Source organism: Mus caroli, unplaced genomic scaffold (assembly GCF_978045245.1).
Source record: "Mus caroli unplaced genomic scaffold, Mus_caroli_1 scaffold_1, whole genome shotgun sequence".
Lineage (NCBI taxonomy): Eukaryota > Metazoa > Chordata > Mammalia > Rodentia > Muridae > Mus > Mus caroli.
The window spans coordinates 21,587,767-21,605,392 of NW_028227256.1; the positions used below are offsets into that span (position 1 = coordinate 21,587,767).

Genomic DNA, 17,626 nt, shown 5'->3' on the forward strand with positions numbered 1-17,626 from the left:
TCTTTAAAGTCCAAATGACTCCATTTCCAAAAGTACATGTCATAAAACAGTGCTACATAGTATATTATTTTGCTTCTGTTGCCAAAAAAAAAAAAAAAAAAAGGCAACCGTGGAGAACTACTATTCTGTTTAGAGTCTTCACTTAAAAGTAATTACTGCTATCATTTCACCGAACGTCAAAGTGCAAGTCTATTTTACAACAATAAAATTTGCATGCATAGAAGTTAATTTATTACAGTAGTATCATATTGTATGAGAATATAAATTGAAGCCAGCATGCAAACTCTACTTAATGCTGCTCAGAATATGCCTCATTGCGTGTTAAATATAAAAGCACTCCATTTGAGGAGAACGTGCTAGAGGTGTGTGTTCTGTGGCAGGTTGGCCTGTGTTCTTGCTCCGAGATGTTTCAACAAATCATGTATACTGAGAGGGCTGTAACTTAGTTAAGCACAGGGATGCTTTTTAGGTGACACAGAAGGCATCCACATGTTCATAAGCTGTGATACCCACACACATTTATAGCAAATGTACAGCTTGGTCTTCATGTGGGATCCCATAACAAGCAGAATGGGACAGTTCCCTGGTCCCTGCCATTGACTCTGCTTCCCCTACCTGAACTGCATGGTTGGGCCTCAGTGAGAGGCCTTGCCTAGTCCTGTGGGGACTAGATGCCCCAGGGTGGGTGGTACCCCAGAGGGGCCTCCCCTTCTCTGAAGAGAACAGGGTGAGGGGGTCATTGGGGAGAAGGCTTTGTAAGGGTGGGGCTGGGAAGAGAGGAGGGAGGAGAGCTGTGATTGTGATGTAAACTGAATAAAATATATATATATAAATTATTAGGATAAAAAAATACCGGGTGGAAATTTAGGAAATTGAGCTGTGAAGATATGTGACTCTCATCATTTAATCACATAAGGTTTGTGAACTAATAATTTTCTTTAGAAATTTATTTATAAAAATCAGGGCTGGGAGAGATGACTCAGCCATTAAGGAAAGTTTATGCTCACATCCAAAACACCAAAATTCAAATAAGGTATTTTTATTGTAAGGCGAGAAAAGTATTCTATCTGAAACACTAACTACAATGTGATTTAAAAAATTTGAAGTTTAAAAGATTGGTGTTTCTTCCCTAGAATGAAATACTTTGCAATATATACCAGCTACACCACAAAATAACATAACAGTGACTTTCTTGTTAACTTTACTTTGCAAGTAGTCGTTAGCATGATTTTAAATAAGCGATAAACCTTGGATTATAAGAGTGAGACCACCACACTGGGAGTGGTAATTCTTTCCTACATGTGAGCGTTAAATCCATTTCACAGCTAAATAATGTGGTTAGGAGCAGAGCTGGCACCACCTGGGAAGAGGATGTGGTCAAAGACAAGTGTTTCTTTAAGTACTAGGATGATACTAGGCATGAAGTGGGGGTCTCTGAAGTTGTGTGAACCTGGCTACAGAGAAATCAAAGTAAACTGATACCTTATTCAGCATCCTGCCTCCAAGAGCTTGCTCTAGGGAAAGAAACAAGACCTGAAACACAGAGACTCAGTAATATTCATTACTGAACATTGTCGTGATGACTTCCTCTAATGCATCTTCAACTTGCCCTGTATGTTCCTTCCTTTCTAAGAATCTGCCTTTCTTCTTGTAACACAACCAACCCACCAAAGAGCATACGTGAGCCACCACCACTCCATACATAGCACAGATGAAACAGAAGTGCAGCTTAGTCTTTGCTGTCCCTGACTCTGCTGCCTGCCTGTGGATCTTGTTCCCCTTGTTGGGCTGCCGTGTCTGACCTCAGTAGGAGAGGATGTGCCTAGTCCTGCAGTGACCTGATGTGCCAGGTGGGTTGGTAAATAAGAGGTTCATTCCTCTTTTCAGGGGAGAAGGGTATGAGAGATGGGGAAGTGGTTATGTGAAGGGGAGGCTGGGAGAAGAGGTGGGAGCTGAGATCAGGATGTAAAGTGAAAAAATAAATTAATGGGAAAAAAAAAGAAGTACTGGTTTCAAGTGCTGTGTACAGAGCTCAGTGGTCTAGCACTGTCTAGCATGCACAAGACCTTGGGTTTGATCACCACTATCACCAAAAATAACAAAACAGCAACTACAACGATGACGATACACATTAACACAAAATGCTACTTGGCACCTGACCTACCAAGCAGTCTCATTTAAGCCTGTGAGAGCATCATATGAGTGACAGGGTCGTGGTCTTAAAGATAACAAGGTAGAGGGACTCACCTGCTCACCAAAAACTTACTTTCCTAAAGAAAGTCTTTCTTTAGCATCAACATGTGACAACTAACTAATTTGGCCTAATATGAATAGTGAAAATAAGCTAATTATTTTAACATGCAAATGTGAAATTTTATAAAGATTGCGTGAAAAAATGAGCATTTTCTTCATGTTTGAGGACAGAATCTTGCAGCATAGCCCAGGCTGGCTTCGAATTTCACTTTTCTCCTCCTTCAGCCCCATGAGTGCTGCCATTGCTGGTCGGCACCACCAGGCTAGCTCCAGGTAATACAGTGAATTTCAGAATTAACCTCCTGTGAGGGAAGCAATTAATCACAACAACCCTATGGCATTCGAGAAGAAATCAGAAAAGCAGCCATTTCATTATCTAGATAATAAATCAGATCCTTTTATTGATAGATCTAAATGTAGTTCTTGTATTGTTAGTCATATATCTTACACAGTGCTATAAAATGTAGTCTGTATTATAATAAATGATTTGATTTATGTAATTTTACATAGATTTTATACACATTTATGTAATTTTATATAAATTATAACATTATTAAATAAAATTAAAATATCAGCCATAAAACTGATAATGTAAGAAGCCCAGTTGTTAACAGACTTTTTTTTTTTTTTACGTTCCTGAGGAAAACATTCTTTCCACAGAGCTGTGCAGTTTATATTTGGGCATCACTGGCCTTGTAGCCTCTGCCACAGTTCCTTAGTCTGTTTGTGTAGCTCAAAGATAGCCTTGAACAACAGAAAAAGCAAGTGAGTTTGTATTTCTCTGGAAGTTCATTTACAAAACCTTCCAGTGGGTATCTTTGGCAGCCCTAGCAATGGACTAAGGGTCACTGATCCCCAAGAGATAAAAGTTCTGCATTTTCCCCTTCTTGCCTGACTCAGCTTTATATAAAACAGGCACTAAGGTTAATCAAATAGCCAGTCAGCATATCTTTTCTCCAGGAATGCCCATGGTGCCAAATTCAACTTTACTACCAGCTATACACTAAAACACCTTAATTATTCATTAGACATTCATAAAAGGTACATTAATTGTTAACATCAAAGGGAGTTAGCATTTCCCAAGTGAGTTCTTAAGTGGGCACCAAAGACTATGCTTCAGATTCTTCCTCATACTTCCCACACCATTAAGTAGTCCACCAAATCTATCCTTGAACAGTGGAATGTAATGCTACTTCTTAAATGAGTACCTCTATCACTAGAGCTTGGCTCGATCGCTTGAGATTTTATGAATATACAATACCATTTCATTTGCTGAACAACTTTTTCATGAACAGCAAATTTGGGGAAATTACATGGAAATGCAGAATGATATGAAAGCAAACTGGAAAATTAATTTCCAAATTATTCAGACCACATGTAGGTTCAAGAACATTAAAGTTTAGGAGCTTTTTAAAGGGGGCTCTTTGGGAAAGGAGAGAAAAGGTGGGAGGGGACACGGATGCCAGGGTGGGTAATGAGGGGCCAACATGATAATAATGCCATATCTGAATGACACAAGTAACTCATTATTCTGCATGTTTGATAAGAAAGTCATCAAGGTTTTAGCTGCAATCTTACAAAACTATGTGATGCCTTGAAGTATATGTGAGAGGGTAGGCGATGACTTCAGAGAGACATGGAGTCATTAGAAGACGTTGGACCAGATGAAACTGGATTTGCTTACATTTTTATTCTGATTGGTTATTTAACTATTAATAGCTTTTCACAGATAAAAATGAAAATTTGCCTTTATTAAGTTGTGACATTACAGTAAAGATCCTTCAAATAACACCTGTAGAAATATTGCCCTTCCAAATAATTAGAAAAGGTGTTTCAAAGTCATTTTCTCAAGTTCATTCTCATTGTTTCAAAAACTCAAATTTACCAAAGGCTACTAAACTATATCTAATAGTTTATGAGAAAATGTAAATTATAAAAATGTCCAAATGGTTTCTGATCTTCTTATCTAATGTCCACAAATTCGAATCCATTATGATCTAGTTAAAATTCAAAGAAACATTCATAAACTGGTAACCACTCTCTAGAAAAGGCCAGATAATATTGGAAACAAAACACAGAATTTAATATTCATATACTTGAAGATAAAAACTTAGTGCAATATTGCTATTTATCAAAGGACATAAACTAACTCCAAACTTTTATGCACTGAGCGTCTCAATCAATTGGAAATTGTTAGACATTGCCTCATAACTGAAGAATTGTGTTTTATCGAGTCACATATGAAAGAACATACAACCCTGTAAGGGCTGAGTCCCACCTCTCTTTCAACCCCACTGAACAGAAAGAAGAGGAAAACACACATCCATCCAATGTCTATAATGTAAGTGATTTGTATGTGTTACAGTGTTGTCTTTCACACTCAATCATTGATTGGATATTATTCAGGAATCAAAGCCACTAAGAGATATTCTCTAAGACTTCGGGCACCAAGGCGATTTTCATTCCAGCACTCCATGCGAATTCCATGAATATTCTTCCTTGTATTTAATATCCAAATGCAAGCCTCTGTGGTAACACCTGTCTCCCTGAGTGACTCTTTGAAATGTTGGTCATTTCATAATGGTAACTATTCAGTCTGCCCAATCTTAAAGTAACATTTGATGGTTCCAAAATGCAGGTAGTCTGGGCACCTGTTAGAACTATGAAATTTTTATACGAGAATCAAACACTGAGGAAAGCCTACATTTTTACATATTATAATGTCATCACTACTTAAAATGAAACCACATGTTCATGCTGATTACAAGTTTCTGAAAAGTTGGTTGTGTTTATGGTCATGGTCATCTGAAACCAGTTTTACACAGCAGTAGCTGTCCTGGTTTAATCAAATTCACAGATTTTTGAGTCTGTTCACAAAGGGGGAAAATTAAGGAAGTGTACAGTAAGTACTTGTTTTGTGTAGTAGATTACTAATAAATTATATACCAATTGATTTGACATGACACTAAAATTTCTTGTCACTGTGAATTTTACATATGGGAATTCTAACCAAATTAAATGGTTTAAAGCAACATATTGATGGGAGTCTTACAACACATTGCAACTCTAAGATATATCTTTGCATAAAATATTTAATGAAACTTATATATTATTAATTTTCTAACATTTGTCATCTTTACTAATTCTTCTTAGTCCCTTTCCACTGGTGTCATTTCTGGGGTGACTTACATCATCACAAGCCTATACACACAACGAGGACAGGCCTTGTGCTTTTTTATTCTGTGGCTCCAGCAACTGATGTGATTTTTGTTATATTAGGTCCCTAATTTGATTGGTTGGAAAACATATTCAAAAGACTAGAAAATATTACAGCTTAGTTAGAGCTTAGTCAAAGAGAAGACAAATCTTGACGCATGAGTCATGGCCTGTGTTGTACACTGAGAGATCAAGAGCTCACAATTCATCCTAGGGTGCCCAGATTGTTTTCTCAGGACCTTTGCAAACTCTTACATAGGCTTTCACAGTTAGAGCATCGATCTCTCTTTGGGAGTGATATCCCAGGAAACAAACACTTTATCCTCTTCTTTACTCCTCTTCAAATGTGCAGCAATCTGCCTCCCACAGAGCAAAGGTCCTCCCACAGATACTTAGTAGGGGTTGGGCATTAAAATCCTACTCAGTGGGGACACATCAGTAGACAAGGAAAATATGTTTCCCAGGAATCTGGAGAAGCAGGTGACGAGGAAAGCTGGGGAGCCGCTGGGATATGTGCCTGCTTTATAGTGTTGTGTGGAACTTACAGGTACAAGCACTGGCTGTTATAGCTTTCTCAGAATTTCCTAAATCTGTGTCCTCAGCAAGAGACTCAGCTGCTGATGTGACGCTAGTTTACAGAGATCTTCATCTCAAGATATTTCTTGAGGGCCTTTTTGAAATGTATTTATCATAAACATGAGGTGGACACATCTTTTCAAATCACATTTGAGCAAACTCCTTCATCCCAACAGTACAAGTTGTGTTCACATTACCGGCTCTCCTTTGTCGCCCTTATGTCCAAAGGATCTGAGAGTTCCTGGTAATCCTGCTTCCTCCTGAGGGGGAAAAATGAATGCCTGTGTCAAAATCATTCTGTTTCATTGCTCCAAAGCAAAAGCAATGAGAGAGAGAGAGAGAGAGAGAGAGAGAGAGAGAGAGAGAGAGAGAGAGAGTCCATTCCATGACTGCTATGAACATAAAAAAAATATTCCTAGAGGCCTAAGGGCCCAGTGTTACTGATCAAAGAACTATATGTGTTCAGATGAAGCTCATTAATTGGATATGCCACCCAGAGACAATCAATTAATAGGAATTAATAGGAAAGAAGCAGCTGGATGGAAATTTGCAGACACTGTGCAAATTGAGGCATTAGGCAGCAAAGAGAAATACTTGTACTGGTTTTTCGAGTGTCTATGTTGAAGATCAGGCACTTTCCATCTAGGACTGAATTCCTGAAGTGCAGCCCATTCCTAATGTGTTCTGTGTGCAACATTTCCCTGTTATGTATTTCTTCTCAACTTTCTATTAATTGTAACTTCCATACATTGAAAGGAAAATAAATATCCAAAATTGCAATATTTAATTTCCTTTCTCTGGTCCTTCTCTGTGACTGTATTGTATTTGAGATTTGATTAGGCATGAGGCACCTTCTCTGTACCACAGGATACAGTCAAGGAGCCTAGGCCACTGTGTGGAGTGACCTTTTAGTGGGCACATATGAAAGCTCACATACCTTGTTTGGAACACACTGGCATGTGTCTTTAAGTTCCTGCTTTCCTGGCAGATATGAAGACATTTTACCAGTGTTAGAGGTCACCCAGGATGAAGTAGTACTTCCAAAGTTGTCTTGCTCTGGACACTAAAATCCCCAAAGAGAATTTAGAGAATGACGTCAGTTCTTGCAGTTAGCTCCCATCAAGCTGAGATGTCTGGATGCCTGCCATCCTTCCTTCTTAGTAACCAAGATTGCCATCCATTTATAAAACTTTATTACATTTTTACTCTATCACTAAGCCTGCAATGTACTGAACCATGCTGACTACACACAAAGAGTATATGAAAACTGATTATTGAGAAATTTTAAAGCCACACTAGGTGGCCTTATGATAAGTATAGTGATATTATATATCAATAATAGTACATTCTTCCAATAAAATACTTCACACAAGCAAAATGTGAATAGTATATGGCAAACAAAAGTTTAAAAGCATATAAATTTGGTTGGTAAAAATATAGGCACTGCATCAAGCTGTTGGTAAGTGTAAGTAAAGCTGGAAATGAATTCATTTTATACTCTAAGATGGCTAATTACAATATAGTCTATTCTAGTCCAGTGTTCTTTAAAGATGTAAAAGTGGAGGATTCTGAACCTGGTGAGTTTAGAACATGCTGAACACGGCTATAAATAGGCAGAATCTTCCACCTCTAATTTCTTTCAGGAGACTGGAGAGACAGCAGTTAAAAGCCAGAGCTAATTTGTGGAGAACACAGGTCCTGTTCTCAGGCCCTACATCTGGAGACCTCCTCCAGCTGTTACTCTAACCTCTGATGATCTCTTCTGTATCTGCACTCATACACGTATATCAACACACAGAGCTATAATAAATATTTTTAAATATAGAGCAAGTATCACATGTTGATTCTAAAGGGAATTCCAATTTATCTTCTCTTTTTGACAACTCATACCACGCTGTTCCCCATGGCTAACTCTTTATTTGAAGCTTCAGTGAAGATGAAGCAACAGATGGAAAAACTCACTGGATGCAAATTATACATGAGTGGAAAACTGCATTCAAGTTATGCAAATAAAAAAGTCAACGGCTTGCTACTGTGGTGTGAGCCCACGGTAGGTATTATTTTCATCTTCATATCTGATGTTTATTCCCTTCCTGCATTTTCTCAAATAGAATTCATAAATGACTCTTGAATAATAGGTATCACTAATATTTGTAGTAACAATAAGACCCATAATAAACTTCACACCCAGACACACTGTGACCAGATTCTCATATTTGGAACGAGAGATTCCATGTTCATCACCTCTATATTTAATGATCATTTGGTATCTTAATAAATTTTCAACTTAATAACCTAAAATTATATTCAAATGAAACAAGATTGCTACACAGTTCGTTTCTCCTGAATGATTTATTATTTCCTATGCACTTTTTACTTTACACCCTCGGTCATGTGACATTTGATTGTTTCAGAGACTGAAAATCTGACTTTATTAGAAGTGGAACATGTCTGTAGATAGTCTTGAATAAATTTCAGCTTTGAAGTACTCAATAAAATATAAACATGTGTGGTTTAATATTAATATATAGTTTTAAATGCACAGATATAATGACATTTTCTGGATTTAGACATTTATATGTTTATGAATATACTTATTGTGGGTATCAATATGTGTATAGTTTATGTGTATGTGGTGTGCATATATGTGTGTAGGTGTGTGTACCTGTGTGCTCCCACAGAAATCAAGGGGGGGTTAGCTGTCCTCCTTTATCATGTTCTACCTTATTCTTTGCAGTAGGGTCTCTCCCTGAAACACGCAACTTGTAGTCTTAGAAGAGGGTAGCAGCCCGCAAGCCTCATGGGTGTTTTGTCATTACCCACCCACTATAGTATCAGGGCTAGGAGAAGAGCAAGAACTCAGCTCACCATGGCTATACAACAAGCACTCTTAACCACTGAGACATCTCTCTAGCTCCCTTTAAGACCGTTTTCAAAACTAGAAAGCGTATAAGACAGTTGGTTTCAAACGTTCATCAACTGTATTTAATGGCTTTTAGGATTATCTTATTTACGTATTCCTGATTGTAAGATGCACCGGAGTTGTAGTTACTTTAATTACAGAATGGATTGGTGATGTGATCACCACAAATGATCATCAACATAAAAAATACCGTGTTTGGTTATTTTTACATACTTGGAAGAAATTCTTAACTTATATTCAACTGTAAACCTGATTTTCAAATAATGCTTGTAAAGATTGTTATTTATCTTTTTATTAAATTTTAAGGTTAGCACCGTGAACTAAACTATTGTGTGAAGTCATGTCAGACTTAAGTTACTTCATTCAATTCTTCATCCATTTCTATTCTAACCTGTTTTCATAGTAATCTATTAACATAAGGCAATGAATAATGAAGAAGAATATAACACTTATAAGTATAAAAACTTTTAAGTGAAAGAAAACAGTTATTTTAAGAACCCCAATATAACACATTCATAATGATTTACAATAAACTTTCGAAATAAGAAAAATGAGTAAAGGTATAGGTTCAGGAAGCCTCAGTATTTCAGGTCTGTAGACTGGCATTCGAGCTATCTTTTTAGGTATTTAAAGAAAGATATTTGGCAGACTTTCACTTTACTTAGCATGAGATCCGTAAATTGGGTTTGAGATATGCTTTCTATAGCCAAGTTATATAAGCAAGGCATAATATTTGAAAGACTCTGAGTTATTTGGCTAGATTTCACTCTACCACACACACCACATGAAAGAAGTTACAAGGGTTTTTAAATTGAAAAAACTCATCACTGATTAAAAATTTCATATAGATTTCTTAGGAAGTGTAGAAATTTGGAGAAATTAAGATCCAAAGAAACAATTCATTGAATATTGGACTTTTGCTTTTCATATATTATTTTGAGGAGAGTTTTTTTTTAAATATTCCCTATTGAAAGCCTTTCATTTTGTAGCTGACAAATCAAGAAATGGAACACTCTTCCTGTGCAGTGGTTTGAAGGAGAAAAGATGCCCAGGACAGCACCTCCAATCAACTGGGGCCTCAGATGAGACAAGGCAACAGGTTCAGTGGGTGGCGGGAAGGTGTACATTAAGACTGGTTCTCACCGGGCAGTGGTGGTGCATGCCTTTAATCCCAGCACTTGGAAGGCAGAGGCAGGTGGATTTCTGAGTTCAAGGGCAGCCTGGTCTACAGAGTGAGTTCCAGGACAGCCAGGGCTATACAGAGAAACCCTGTCTCAAAAAACAAACAAACAAAAAGACTGGTTCTTCCTACATTGAGACCAACATGAGCACAAATCACCATCAAATTTCAGTGTGCAACCTTGTGGTTGAAGTGTTGAGCAGGTTCTAAGAATGGCTCCATATGGAGAATAAATTACTCACCGAGTTTCAACTGAGATGCTTCACAAAGTCCTACACATAGAGCCTACAGATGATGAATGCCAATTAAAATATACCTCACTTGCTTGTGTTTCACATGGCAAGGAAATTAACCTACCTTAGTAGGTGATAAGTTGCAACATGATTCTTCAGCGAGGAAGTTTGCATTGCAGTAGATTCTAAGTTGGTGAAGTTCGATCTATTAAAAGTAAGTAGTAACACATGTCATTGGTTTTGAGAATCAATTTTAGGCATTATTAACCGCAGCAATTTAAATAGAAATAAAAGGAAAGTTAATATGAATGATTGATACATATTTATAAAGTTTAATTTTAATTTAGGATTCATTGCTTTAAGGATTACTTGAGAAACATTCAGCTACAGAGGGAGATCATTAGACAGAGGAAATGAGTTAATGAAAAACAATGGCAAAGCTTGGCTAACTGTCTCGAGCAATAAGAATGAAATATTGAATTAACAAAAACCCCACAAATATTTAACTAGCGATATACTGCTGTGCTCTACAGTGTAATTCTGTATAAAATTACATTTAAAAGTCAAACTTTGCAGAGAGGTGGTCAAAGATATGAGTAGGTGAAGGAAAATGGTTTCTCTTTAGGTCCAAGGGTCCTATTTGAGGTATGAAGTAAACGCGCCATTCTCAATAAAGAGAAAAGAAGATAATTAGGTTTTGCTTGTACTTAATGAAGTCTGCAGAAAGCCTATGAACTTTATATTAGTACAATCCTGAGCAAGACTCAAACACTGAGCCCAGGAGAACCTGCCTGCAGTCCTAGCATGGATGAGGAGTGTAAACTTGACTAATCTGGGTTCTATGTGGTGTTCCAGAGCAGTCTGGACTTCCCAGAGCAATCCTGTCTCAATAACACAAAAAACAAAGGATTCACTTTTTTTTTTTTTTTTTTTTTTTTTACAAAAGTCTCTTCTATCTGCAGAAAATTCTCCTGTTTTCGGCATTTAGACAAGAGATGAATGGAAAGATAACCATAAGATCAGAACAATTGTCTAGGAAATGGTGAATGGTGCTTATTACTGATAAAATATCAATATCATAAGTGTTTGTATGATCTTCTTCAACTCCTAGACTACTTAAATATTAAATAACACTGTATTATTTACAGCAAACATTGACTGGAATCTTGAACTTAGCCTACTGTTGTGAATTGAGGGTTGCAATTAACAAAGAAGTGTATATTAGACTTGGTGTATAGCATGATCAGATTAATCTCTCTTCCCACTTTCTTCCCTCCTTTCTCCTGACCCTTTCTCTGCGGTTCTTTATTGACAATTTAATAGATCTTGGTTATGCATTACTCTGATGTTAATAGATATATGTATTTATATAGAAAAAGCAAATTATGGTGTTGTAAGAGTTCATCTGTGGTTATAGAAAACAGACATCTGGCTAGTTGTGAATCTCTAACTTGCCCCCACGTTACACACACCATGAAATCCAGGAGGTATTCTCTAATGTGCACTATACTGAGAGTGACAAAATAAATTTGGCTAATCAGACATTCTAGAAAACTTACGGAATTATTATCAGCCTCACATCTATGGGTAAGACAAAAATGTTCAAGATTCAGTGATATATAATTTATAGGAATTTTACAAGGTCATCGAGATGAATTTTCATTTGAAGAGCTTAAGTACAATACTTAGTCTAATAAAATATTAGAGAGAGGATACAAATTATGGATATAAAGAATGAAGATTACAATTAACTAATGCAACTTACAATTGAAGTTTATTCTACCCATTGCTATCAAAATAATGGGTAAGTAGGGGCTGACAAGATTGCTCAGTGGCAAGAGCATTTGCTCTGCAGTTTTGATATTCTGATTTGAATTCCCATCTCTTTTGTCAAAAATTTGACATGGCTGTGTCTTAATATAACCCAGCTGTTGGAGGTAGAGACAAGTGGTCCTGAGTACTCACTGCCAAGCAAGCCTATCTGAAAAACTGGGCTTCTGGCTCACTAAGTGATCTAGGTTCAAGAGCAGGAAATGACACAGAAAGAATCCCAGACACCCACTATTCTGCTCCTCCCTCACATGTACCTGCACCATATACTCTCACACACATGTACCACATATGAATACACCACACACAAACATACCACACTTACACACCAGGTATTGAAAGACTATCATGTGTCTGTCACACCATGCTCAGCACTGCCTAGGAGTTATTTTAATTAACTAAAGGTAGATTATAATTTTTAAAGGATTTCAATCTAATACTACTTATTTATATTTGTACTCATGATGAGTACAGTTCTCAACCCTCATCAAAGAAGCTACTTTCATGGTGGATAATGGCTCACAAGAAAATCATGACAGGATGAAATATAGAAAATAAGTGGCTGTGACCTATGATTAATGATAGATCAGTTGTAACACCCACCATTTATTGACTAGTCCTGCTCCTGGCTTGAAGGTTTTGAAAACAAAGAACAATAGGTTTTTTGTTGTTGTTTTTGTCTTTGTTTCCCCCATGTTCTAATTTTAGAGAACAGATTATGAATAAAAAACCACAGTCCCAACCGTATACTATTACAACAAGCAATTATTTTGTCACTGAAGATACTAACACATTAACAAATCCCAGCTGGGATTCTGACCCAAGCCAGCAATCTCTCCCTTGGCCCTCATGGACCCCCTAGGACAGGCTGCTCTGCTCTGTCTCTATGCCTGGTCATCCAGGACCCCAAATCCAGACAGTCTTCTGATCTGTTCATACAATGTCTCTTAGAGAAAAATGCTTTGAAATTATATTTCCTTGAATGTGTATCTGTATCCATACATCTTTTTCTCCCAATCTTTAGGAAGGACAACCTCTCCCAAGGCATATTGGCACAAGGATTTCCTTCTGAAATGCAATTTCATTGCCTGCACTTCATGTTTACAGTTTGGCATTTATTATTGGTAATCTCACGGTATTTAGGGACTTTCTTATCATTTAACCCATAAGAAAATGTTTTGCTATTAAATTTAACTAGATCTCACTCTTAAAAGATTACTGGTCTTATTTTGCAAGAAAATCAACAGTAAATTTATATCATGTTAGCTTCAAAATGTAAGTTTTTTTAAAGGACATTTTCATCTGAAAGAGGTTTTCTGGCCATGTCTTCTCATCCAAATGACCCACTGATAGATTGAATGACTTCATTTCTGTCAAAGGAATTCTAAAACGACATTATAACTTGTGGGAAATGCAGTTGAATTGCTATAGAGAGCTTGAATGAATTGGCTATTGTTATTGAATGAAACCATCAGATAGTCTGGAACCATTTAAAGTTCATCTTTTTTCTAGTCCTTTTATTCAAAACATAAAGGCTTGCTCAAGCTTATACTTTCTTTGTGTCATATTTCCAATTTCTCACTAAAAGTTACTCTTAATAATCTTAGTTTTTAAAGGCATGATCCAGTTTTTTTTTTTTTTAGTTGGCTGACTGCAAAATGTGGGTGAAAGCAGAATATAGTTATATGTGAGACATACAGTCGAAAATAAGTATTCTTCCTACACAACAATATAAACATTGATGAGAGAGGGGTCTTTTGTGTGTGCAATCATTAAAGGAAGAAATGGCTTCCTTCCCTCCTCTCCCTCCTCTTCCTCTCTCCTTCTCTCCCTCCTTCCCTCTCTCCCTTCTTCCCTCTCTCCCTCCTTCCCTCTCTCCCTTCTTCCCTCTCCCCCTCTCCCTCTCTCCCCTTCTCTCCCTCCCTCTCCCCCTCCCTTCCTGCCTTTCTCCTTTCTCCTCTTTCTCTCCCCCTTCCCCCCCCCCCCACTGGGTCTTATGTAGCCCACTAACCCTAAACTCACAATGTGGCTGAGATTGGTCCTGACCTGAACTTCTGATGCTTTTGTCTGTACCTCTCTGATTCTTGGCTTGGAAGCACATATCTCCATGAACCACCACTCCACTCCTGGTTTATCTGGTGTTGGAGATCACACCCCTTGTGTCATGCAGACTATGTAAGCACTCTACATATGGAACAACATTCTCAGACCCAGGAGTCCCTATTGTAAGATAGTTTGCTTTATCTTAGGGATATTGAAAGCTCCCCGTTAGCGTTAGTGATACAACTTACATCCACAGGTTTGCCATCTGAAGCTTGTGCAGCAATGATTGTCCTTCCTTGAAAATCCACAGAATTCTTTTCTTCCGTGTGTCGACTTGCAATTAAATTGCAATCCATATAGAGAGAAAGGACTCGGGATTGCACGCCAATGCCAAGTTTATGCCATTGACGATCAAAGAGAGGACGGAGTTCTCGATTCTTAAAAACATAGTTCAACAGATCTCCCTCAGCACCTCGGAACATAAATTCAACCACCTTCTTCGTACCATCGATCACTACAGATATCTGAAAAAATAGGACAGATAAGGAGAACATCTTTGTATGGCTTGAAAATTGAAGTTCAAAATTAGTAAAGTGCACAAATAAATGCTCCATATGTACAGTAGCTAACCATGGGATGGTTCCTGTGCCTGCTGCATTGGTGTATACCAAAAAACCTAGTGCCTTGATTCAAGTATGCTGGCAAGAAGCATTTCTAGTGGTCTGCTCATTTACAAAAAGAACATATAAGGGAGTGTATGTGTGAATAAATGTGTTATTCTTTTACATATGTATTATGTATTCATAAAGTAAGCATATATTTTTATGAAGTATGAAAGTCATGGTTTTAAATTATACTACTGGGTAATATTATCACATACCTAAACATGATTATATCATTCTATATGTATATATAGATATCATGGTTCCTAATTTCAGAAGAAAAACAATATGTGCATTTCGTTTTGAATGAGAACTGACCTGGACCTTTTAAACCTCTAATAACTTTCATGACAAAGAGAAGATATTTCATAGATGACATGTATTTTTCAGTTCAAATGATCACCCCATCATAAGCTGGTGATGTATATTAATAGTGAGGAGATAGACCAAAGGTGAAGGTGCTCAGTGGTTATGTATAGAAGAGAACATGAATGTGTTTTGAGGTCTGTGGAGTGCTTGCACCACTGCTTCATCTCCACTGTCATTTCCGCAAGGGCTCCTGGATTCTCCATGCTGTATATATTGGTGACCTCTCTTTTCTATGCTCAAGCAGCTCCCATCATGCATTCCTCAGTAGCATAACTGCACTGTCTATATTCTCATAAACGTTCTCCCACTAAACTTTCTGCTCCATAAGAATAGGAATTCTGATATTTAAATCTCTATTTTCTTTTGGCATGTGTTTGTGTGTGTGGTTTGCTTGGGTATGTGTGTTCCTATACGTGGAGTACACGTATGAGTGTATATGGGTGTGTGTGTGTGTATGTTTGTGTGTGTGTGTGTGTGTGTGCAGGTATAATGCACATTTGTGCACAAGAATACGGAAGCCAATTACCATTGGTTGTCTTCCCCAAGTAGGATAGCCTTGATGATATACATGATGTGATATACATGATGTGTGAATAGAAGACTTGCTTTCCCTTTTATCTTAATGATTTACTTACTTTTATTTTATGTGCACAAATGTTTGCCTGTGTGTATGTATGTATGTACATATATGTGTGCACTCCAGGTCTTGCCTTTGAACCAAGAGCTCATTGATTTGACTAGTCTTGGTAACTAACTTGCTCTAGCGATCCCATCTCCCACTTCGTGAGTGCTAGACTAACAGGTGGGTCCCACCTCCTTTTGGCACTTATGTTTGTGCTGAGAATCTGAACTCCAATCCACATTTTTTATTGTTGTTGTTGTTGTTGTTTTTCAAGACAGGGTTTCTCTGTGTAGCCCTGGCTGTCCTGGAACTCACTTTGTAGACCAGGCTGGCCTTGAACTCAGAAATCTGCCTGTCTCTGCCTCCCAAGTGCTGGGATTAAAGGCATGAGCCACCACTGCCCAGACTCCCAATCCACATTTTTGCATGACAAATGCTTCCCACACTGAGCCATTGGCACAGCCCTAAATTCCTCTTTCTCATCACTTTTGAGCATGAAGCATGTGGTCCATATTTGTTTTTATTGATGAATCCAATATTGAAATATCAGCTTTTAATTGACAAAGGAATTTTAAGTAAAGAAATTAATCCCTTTAAGAATAATATATATGAGAGGACAGGAGTTTAATTAATGAGCTGAAGCCAGTCAATAAATTATCTGTAAAAGGAAAACAGCTCCACTGTCTTCAAATAAAATATCAATCTCTACGTTTAAAAAGGGGGTGAAGTTTAGAGTGTGGCTCAGTGATAAAAGCAATGGTTGTTCTTGCAGAGAACCAGGCTTCAATTCTCAGCACCCAGTTGGTGGCAAAAAAAAAAAAAAAAATGTACCTGCAGTTCCTGGGAATCCAGTACTGTTTTGACCTCTCTGGTTATCAGACAAGCACATAATGTATATGTACACATACATACAGGCAAACACTTATGTACATAAAATAAAAGTAAATAAACCTTTGAGACAAAACAAAACAGCAACCTCTCATTCACCAGATTCTCACATCATGTGTATCATCAAGGCTCTCCTACTTAACAATATTTACAGTTTTCTATTGACAATTCCCCTAAATAGCACAATATTTGGGTACTACACCTTTCTCCAGATTTGGGTACACAGAACAGGGAACCATCTGACCCAATCAAATCTATTGCTAGCTTACCTGGGCCATATTCTGCTGGTTTAAAATCTTCCATAAAAACCACCGTTCCTTTTTGGTGCTTCTTCGTACCCGAAACATGACAGCGATAGCATATTCCTCTGGAAGGCCTTTGGGAAATATCTTACTATGGGAAGAAAACAAACAAGGGTTGTAGGAAGACTGAAGGTGGCCAGAGAAGACATTCAAGTATCAGGCTCTGTGAGATGTAATATCTCAGTCATAGCTACTCCCAACAGATTTATAATTTATTATTCATTTTTGTTGTTAGAAATATGGAAGCAACTGTACCTGCATTTTCTGTGTAATTTTAATTCTCGTTCTCCCCCTTTTATAATCATCTGATATGGTGTTCTTAAAGCTTTGGATATATAAACAAGTGGGAAGGCTACAGTACATGGTAGAGTCTCAGAATTCACTGATTTGGGGTGAACAACAGTGATTAAGGAAGAATAAAAGTGGGCTTCCTTCATGGTTTTGGTAGAAAAAAGTAGGAAGAACTTTTTTTAAAAGATTATAAATCAAGGAATATTTTCTGAAGAAAATTTACCATATTTAAGTCTTT

At 37.4% G+C, this 17,626-nt stretch overlaps 1 protein-coding gene across 2 annotated transcripts in view; it reads right to left on the reverse strand.

Annotated features, from left to right (window-relative positions):
- Positions 1-17,626, reverse strand: part of Col19a1 (collagen type XIX alpha 1 chain) — a 314,640-nt gene that overhangs the window by 247,250 nt on the left and 49,764 nt on the right. For both annotated transcript variants that reach the window (XM_029483553.2, XM_021163060.3), the window contains exons 5-9: positions 17,065-17,188; positions 14,503-14,778; positions 10,506-10,586; positions 6,983-7,108; positions 6,243-6,305 (exon numbers count right to left, since the gene is read on the reverse strand). In XM_029483553.2, coding sequence (XP_029339413.1) covers positions 6,243-6,305; positions 6,983-7,108; positions 10,506-10,586; positions 14,503-14,778; positions 17,065-17,188 — 670 coding nt within the window. The remainder of the gene's footprint in view (positions 1-6,242; positions 6,306-6,982; positions 7,109-10,505; positions 10,587-14,502; positions 14,779-17,064; positions 17,189-17,626) is intronic.